This window comes from Nanorana parkeri, unplaced genomic scaffold, assembly GCF_000935625.1.
Source record: "Nanorana parkeri isolate BGI_ZX_2015 unplaced genomic scaffold, ASM93562v1 scaffold320, whole genome shotgun sequence".
Taxonomy (NCBI): Eukaryota; Metazoa; Chordata; class Amphibia; order Anura; family Dicroglossidae; genus Nanorana; species Nanorana parkeri.
This window is the reverse complement of record NW_017306588.1, coordinates 1,055,432-1,063,680: the sequence shown is the minus strand read 5'-3', so window position 1 is coordinate 1,063,680 and position 8,249 is coordinate 1,055,432. Positions and strand designations below refer to the sequence as shown.

Genomic DNA, 8,249 nt, shown 5'->3' with positions numbered 1-8,249 from the left:
TGGTGGTTGCGATTGGATAAATGGTGGAAATCATGGACATGTCCAGTAGTGGAATTAGTCAACAGTAAACCAAACCGAAAGCAGGAGGTAATAGGCCAGGGTAGAATCATGCAATCAGATCAGTCAGAAGTGTCTGTCCTGCAGGATTAGGGTTAAAGGGCATAGGCTGCAAAGGTCAGGTCTTCATTTGAAGCTGCCTTGTGGCACTGAAGAGCTTCATTACATCAAGACAAGGACCGGCATGCCATATTAGGGCTGTATTAGTAAGAAGGGAACGCCCACACTCACTGGTTAGTCACAGAACAAGCACAGACGACAGGGTGTAAGTATAAACTGGGTAGTCAGACTGGTTAATGGGATGGGAATATTCAGTCACTGGTACTAAACCAGACAATCTTTGCAAAATAACAGATTACGGGTTAAAAAGCCAAATGTATTGATTGTTATAAAAATATTTACGTGTTTCTCCAGAATAAAGTCAAGCTTCCCAGCTGCGTCAGACTTTTTTTTTAGCAACATGGAGGTGTCATTTTGCCAGCAAGCTTTTCCTCAGTAAATGTACGCTAGACTAAGGGGGTGATGAATGAAGTCATAGAATTCCTACAGCAGGATTATAACTAAACAAAGATTAAACGGACTTCTCTTGATAAGGTGTACAATGGGCCAGCTCCATGTCACAACCGAAAGGGGTCAAAACCAGCCTTAGGTTTATGTCAGAGAATCCTGTTAGATAGAACACATCCTAAGAATAGTAGAAATCATTTTGTATAGTGACATCCAGTGATTTCTTTCTAAGTGCAAGTCAGGTTGTCATGATGCTTTATGTGCAGGCCTGCATTGTGTACAGTAGGGATGCACCGATACCGTTTTTTCGGTATCAAGTATGAGTACCGATTTTTTTTTTGTTGGTACTCTCGGATACAGAGTACCGGTACTGGTGTGGTGTGCCCAGATTCTCAGGAAGCCGGTGTTCTATCTAAACACCGGCTTCACCTGCCTGACCAATCAGGTAGGCCATGATGTGCCACCCGGCTTCCCGATTAGCTAGGAAGCCTGCTTCACTTGTTGCTAGGCAGCCTTGTTTCCTGACCAATCAGGAAGCCGGCAGCATGTCATGACCCGCCTCCCCGATTGGCTAGGAAGCCAGCTTCACTTGTTGGTAGGCAACCTGGCTTCCTATCCAATCAGGAAGCAGGCAGGACGTCATGACCCGCCTCCCTGGTCAGGAAACCAGGTGGCCTAGCAACAAGTGAAGCCTGCTTTCTAGACAATCAGGAAGCCAGGAGGCAGGTCATAATCCGCTGCCCGGCTTCCTGATTGGAGAGGAAGCCGGCTCCATGCTCTCTTGGCACTGCCGGTCAGAGGGAGATCTCCCTCTAATTGGAAGTTCCAGTATCGGAGCATTAGGGCGAGAACGAGCACTCTCCCAAATACTTGGTATCGGCACAGATACTAGTTTCGGTGCATCTCTAGTGTATGGCAATTTACTCATTTTACAAGCATACTCTGCCAGAGAACTGTTTTAGAGTAACAGTATTTGGCAAGAAGAGTAAAAATTCAGATAGTTAGTCCCATTTTGGACTGTATGTATGTATGTATGTATGTATGTATGTATGTATGTATGTATGTATGTATGTATGTATGTATGTATGTATGTATGTATTTGGCATTTGTTAGCATCCAACACAAAATGTAATTAAGCAACCACCTAGGAAAATAGTAACATTAGACCAAAGGGGTATTCTAAACCCACGTCAGGGCCGACCACAAGTCAAGTGAAAATGAGCATTGAGACGTGTAGAGGGGGAACCTGGCCTGCAGCGGCGGTTACACTGGAAGAGGTGGGAAGGCTCATGTAGATTGTTTCTGATGTGCTCCTGCATGCCGCACCTCCAAGTGGTTGGTCTTTATCCAGCTAGCAAGTGCCTTCAACTCAACACTTAAAATTCAGACAAGCAGGATAAAAAAGACAAGACAGGTTAACGTCATGAAAATTACCAACTACCACAGTTCACAGGATGACAACCTACGCAACGTGGCTCCATACCTTGGTTGAGATATGTCAGGGTCTCTTCATGGAGTTTAATAGCAGGAGATGTAGCTGTGCACAAGACATACTGGAATGGGGGCAGCTTTGCATCCGTGTCTGGCGAAATGGGAGGCTCTTCTTGCTTAAAAATTGGCAGAGCAAGGACGTCACTAAAAAGCAAAAACAAAAAAAGGTTAGTATGCAGTTCTGCTGCACACGCAGAAGGAAAATATAACATATCAGCCAACATTCCAAAAGTAATGTATCAATTGCAACCCGCCACACATGAACTAAACCTAAACACAAAAGAAGGCAGCAATTCATCCCTAATAAGATAAAATGAGCAGCGCTACAAGGCCAAGCTGGTTGCCTATTAACTAGAGACATGTACTCTAGTGTCTGCAGAAAAAGGCCTTGCTGACCAAACAAATTACATAACAATTCCATCCATTCAGTTCACATTTTTAGTCCATTAATAGTCCAACATTTCTTTTTCTGCTAAACTTGGAAGCAGCAGGGACAAGGGGGAGCTTGAAGGAACCCAAACTAGGGCAAAAGTCTGCCATAATGTGCAAGTATACTGTTCAAAGTTGCACATTATGGCAAATGCTTTAGGGGCTCGCATGACCTTTAGCATTGCTTCTCTGCAGGCTCTGGGGTAGTCATTCTGATGCTGGCTTCACTGCCTAGAGTCAATGACCAGAAGCATGCAACCACTGGAGCCCTCCTAGCCAGGTCTTTGTCACGCATGTCACCTCAGCAGGCAGATCTCACTGGACTACGTCCAATTGAGACAGCTGTGGCTCTGCTGTTAGGAATGGAGCTAGAGATGGGAACCAGGGAGTGCACCTTATGAAACCTAGACTATAAACTGGTGACAACATAGCATTTACCTCCCAATGCAATATATGGCTTACAACCTACCTTTATACCTAGATCTGTCCTGTGAGAACCACAGCATTTCAATGCAGAGGTAGCATGCAAGTTTTAACATGGAAACTGAAGACTATAATGTCACCAAGTACATATTTAGAGCGATTGCAAAGATAACCTGAAACTTTTTGATGACTCAATATTTACTTGCTTGCGGTTTCACATTTTGACAGGTATTTCAGGCACAGATCACTTGTACAGTAAAGTGTAAGCCCAAAATTATTGGATTCAGAAGAGTTTAGGTTTTTATTGTTGACTGCTCACCCAGTAAGGGGGGGGGGATTTGCCTTAATTCTCTACACGGTGTCCAATCCTTCCTCTTAGGGTGACAAGACAAAGTGAAGGTAAATCTTTCTACTGGGATTGCTGACCAAACAAACCAGTAAGTAGAGCCTACATATGCAAGTGTGGCTCATCCCATGTAAAAACTGCACCCAATTTATTTTGCTTTTTAAAATATGGACACAACTATAAAAAACACTAGTATCATAAAGCATGGCAATACAACAACCTTTAGGTCCATGTTGACCAGTTGGGCAACAAGCTAGTTAAATTGTTCTGGTGTAGATTATTCCTCCACAGGATCATTTATTAAGGATTGAATATTCCTGGCCCAGCCCTTGAGCAGATTTTTTGGCATTCAGTGTACATACGTCACTACACGCCGAGGCTCGACCAAATGTAATTTTGCTGCTATGGCAATGAAGAATTTTGCTCAGTAGGAAGTCGCCAAGCACAACTGCTAATCCACTTTACTATGCCTATCGTGCGCTTCAAGGCACAGTTACAAAATTAATCTCCCAGCTGGAGCCCAATCTTTTTAAGAATCCATATTTATTTGGTGGGGGGTGGAAGGGTTGGAGTTTGAATTGCCAAGGACAGCCTTGTGCGCAGAAAGTTGACTTTCCGCATAGCTGGTGTAATCCAGAACATTGTGAAGATTGATGTTGGCTGGCCACATGCCAATTAAACACGTTTAGCAAAATCTGACTACTCCCGTCAGGATAGATCTGGTTCAAACAAGAGCCGAGAGTGGAATAAGCATTACCCAGCATGCAACAGGAGCAATGCACTCCTTGACTCGTGAAGCAATAGCCAATATTTCATCGGAAAATAGAACATCCAACCGTTCAACTTGGTAACTAAACCGCAAACGGCTGCTCCAGCGTTCAAGTGAAAAATGTTCCTCATATACTTGCAAAAAAAAAAACAAAACAAAAGGTATTTTTAACATCTGAACGCCATTTTTCAGATATACACACAAAAAAAGCCAATGTAAATGCCCCAGAAGAGCAAGCGACAGCTGTCTACAACCAAAGACTACAGATATGAGGCATTGGTCTTTATCTTCCAGGAAACCAATCAGGAGCAAAAGCATTTGTTCCCTGGTCACCTTTTAAGTCAACCTTAAAAAAGGAAAAACCAAATACACTGCCTGGCCAAAAAAAAAAGTCACCACCTAGATTTAGCTAAGCAAATAGGTAAGAGCTATAAGGGGTTGCTTCAGTTAGGTTCAGCAACATAATGTGCCCAAAAAATGGTCAGCTGCCCCCCTGAATATACTGAATTCAGGTTTCTCCATCAATGGATATTTTTCCTTCCCTGATGGCACATTGGGCCAAGATGGCAATGCCAGGATTTATCGGGCTCAAATTGTGAAAGTGGTTCAGGGAGAATGTAAAAATTGTCACACATGGATTGGCCCCCACAGAGTCCAGACCTTAACCCCATCATAGGATGTGCTGGATAAGACTTTTACGCTGAGGTCCAACTCTCCCATCATCACTACAAGATCTTGGGGAAAAATTAACGCAACTCTGGGCAGAAATAAATGTTGACATTGTATAAGCTTATGGAAACGATGCCAGGGCAAAGGCGTGCCATAAGTTGGTCCAACGTAATATTAAAATGCGAGACTTTTTGGCCAGGCAGTGCATTTGGTAAAAGCCCAAATTTGAATCATGAACTGATTGGTTTGCTAGACATTAGGGAGGTGGGAATCTAAAGGAATTTGCTTCACCCACCAAAGAATGCTGTACAAAAATCACTGTTTCAGGAGCACTTTCGCTCCACCTGGCCCACAAGCATTCCTTCCTAAAACCGTCTTTTGACATCAATAATAATATAACACTGAGGGTTAAAAAAGGCAAAATGCATCAAGACAACTTAAACTTTATTCCAGAAAAGTACTACACAGGTTGCAACAATCTTAATCCAACTACACTATCAACAAAATACACAAAGTACGGGAGAAAAGATGAGTTAAATCAGACAGAATAGTGAAGTCACGTTACTAATTGCCAATATGAAGATCTCATCCTGACTTCTGGCAATTTAAAGCGGATAAATTATTTAAAATCTATGAAGCAAGAAGTATTTTTCTTCAAGACATTACTGGAAATCAACCGTAAACATGTCATCGTAAATTCTCACCAACAAAATATACAATTACAATTGTAAAAAGTCCAACGCACATATTGTTTATAGCACCACTGACAAACATGCAGGGAATCTGGAGGTCCACTTAATGAACTTAACGGGCAGCGCAGTGGCTTAGTGGTTAGCACTTTTGCTTAAAAATACATTCAAAAACCTTAACTATTGACCATCCATTTTATTTCTGTATCACTCGGCTGTAGATCCTCCAATCGTCTCTGAATTGGTACCGACACACTGTCCTTCCTTCTGGAGGGGGGCTACGTCTGTTCCCCATGGTCCCTGTGTGTGGTGGGAGTCCAAGGTCCCTCCCGGGATGGACTCCTTCTGGAGGTTTAGTTTACTCATTTGTATTGAGATTGTAGTCCATCCCGGGAGGGACCTTGGACTCCCACCACACACAGGGACCATGGGGAACAGACGTAGCCCCCCTCCAGAAGGAAGGACAGTGTGTCGGTACCAATTCAGAGACGATTGGAGGATCTACAGCCGAGTGATACACAGATAAGATACATTGTTGCTCATAGATAAGGTACTTGAATGGATTTTTAAGATTTAACTCTGGAGTTTTTGTGACACTTTAGGCCACCCTTCTACAAAATGATCACCCAATCCAACTCCTCACACTCAGATCAGGAATGGGTCTTCTGCATCTACCTCAGACTTCCTCATGAACCAGCTCACTAGTTCGATTCCTCCTCTTATGTCACTAATACACAGGCAAGTACGTAACACAAGTCCCTCCTCATGTATCACTTCCCCCTCCCTTTAGATTGTAAGCCCTCAGGGTCAGGGCCCTCCTTACCATCTTGTCTTGAATTGTATTGTGATTGTAATGTCTGCCCTATATTGTAAATCGCTGCGCAAACTGTTGGCGCTCTATAAATCCTGTATAATAATAATTACTGCGGTGTCATACATTTGAAATGGCCGTCCAACATTCGAAGGTGCTGCAGAAAAGGGGTCATAAGCAATTGTAAGCATGTTGGGCTGCCTTAATGCAACACACCTTAACACCCGAAAAAGATGCAAATGGGCCCTCTAACAGCAACACTGCAAGTAACATTTTTATAGCAGTGTAGAAGGCTAGAATAGAACCTCTTTCACAAAAATAATTACATTTCAATGTAAATTGTCTAAAGTAGTAAATAAGTTTAAAAAAAAAGCAAACTAACGAACACACCATCCACTGAAGGCTCTAACAAGCCTGACAGTTGTAAGTGTCCCTCTGTTGGGCGAAGCAGATCGCAGGCGTGTCAGAGCTGCAGCAATCTGTGCAGGACTTGGCTATTAAACAGATCTGCTCCAGCAAGAGCCAGGGTTCCTATCTCCGGGACAGAGGAGGTCAGGAGAGGTCATCATGCATTTTGGGTCATGTCAAATGAGGACACAGACATGTGAAGCGCACAAACCTGGCAACCCCTCCCTTGCCGCAAAGAGGACAGAGCGAAAAATAGACCTGGCAACGGGCACAGAGAGCTCTGGCTTTAGCTGCATCAGGCAGGAATTGTACCAGAATTAAGGGAAAGCTTCAGGAGGGCCGAGCTAAACACTTACCATGTGTTAGACATGCATTATTCCACTTCAACAAGTCAAACAGATACCCGTCCCAGACACCACACGGTGCTCTAAAGGTGAAGGCGTGAACTATAGAAGTGACAAGGCTTGAGACCACGGGATCCCTTCAATTCATAGAACACCATGCATTCTGTAACTGCGTCACACACACTTCCCCAACAGATATGACCAAAAGTTCTGTCTGGCGTTCCAAATAAAGTACATGTAAACCCAAAACTTTGGCTTGTGGGGGGGGGCAGTCAGTACCCCATTGGGTAGACAAGTGATCGAAATATCTATAAAGCAGCGGCAGAAAACCTCTGGCACTCTGTGGTGCAACTACAAATCCTATTAGACACTGCTAAGACTGAGCCACAGGCATGATTCCCAGGAGGCATGATGAGATTTGAAGTGTTTGCCTACCATTGCTATAAAGTTAAGTTGGCCATATATTAGAATTTTGGATTATTAACAGGAATCAGTTGAAATTCTTAGTGTGTGGCTCTGTCAGATGAAAACCTTGAGCCAAACAGTTCAGGTATTATGACGGTGGTAGGTGCTGGCAGTCACAACAGGCACAGCGGGAGATTTGTCCAACCATCTAGCATCGATTGGGGAACCATTTAAGTTTTTTTCATTTTGCTTTAGGGATGCAACAGACTGATCGATCAATAAATCGATAATAGTTGTCAACTATCTCATCGATTAGTTGGTTGGATCCCCTAAGCTCTCTCATCCATGCTGGGGAGGAGGGCACAGCAAGCAGTGGGCAAGTGCCTGGCTGTTATTCCAATTTGAAATGTCCAATAGCAGTTTTGCTATTGCACTCGCCCACTACTTGCTGTATTTACATTCAGCTGGCGGCTGCGGAATCTTGGCACTGGCAGCTGTCATTCCCGGGCTGAAGCTATTAAAACGCTATGTGGTTACTAAATTTTTAAAAGGTGGGGTGAAAAAAAAAAAAGAAGTAATTTTCAGTTTCAGCCTGGCATTCTGCTGCAGGAGGTACATTGCAGTGCCATTCATTTCAATGGCACCCCAAACTCTCCTCACACCGACAGTGTGATCGCCCGCACGAAGACGCACGGTACCGCAATGCTGAGCGTTGCAGTGCAATGCGATTGCAAAAAAAAAAGTGTGTTTTATTCTGAAACTTCTCTATAATATTCTATAACTTTATATTTGTAACAGCTCGCGGTATACTGAGACGCCGGAGCGGATCCCGACATCGATGCCCTATCTAGAGGCAGAGACCGCCGTACCCGCCCCCTCCCACATCCGATCCGCCAGTCAG

General features: G+C 43.7%; 1 protein-coding gene across 1 annotated transcript in view; it reads right to left on the bottom strand.

Annotated features, from left to right (window-relative positions):
* Positions 1–8,249, bottom strand: part of TFCP2L1 (transcription factor CP2 like 1) — a 58,272-nt gene that overhangs the window by 44,215 nt on the left and 5,808 nt on the right. The window contains exon 2 of the mRNA XM_018558098.1: positions 2,048–2,199. Coding sequence (XP_018413600.1) covers positions 2,048–2,199 — 152 coding nt within the window. The remainder of the gene's footprint in view (positions 1–2,047; positions 2,200–8,249) is intronic.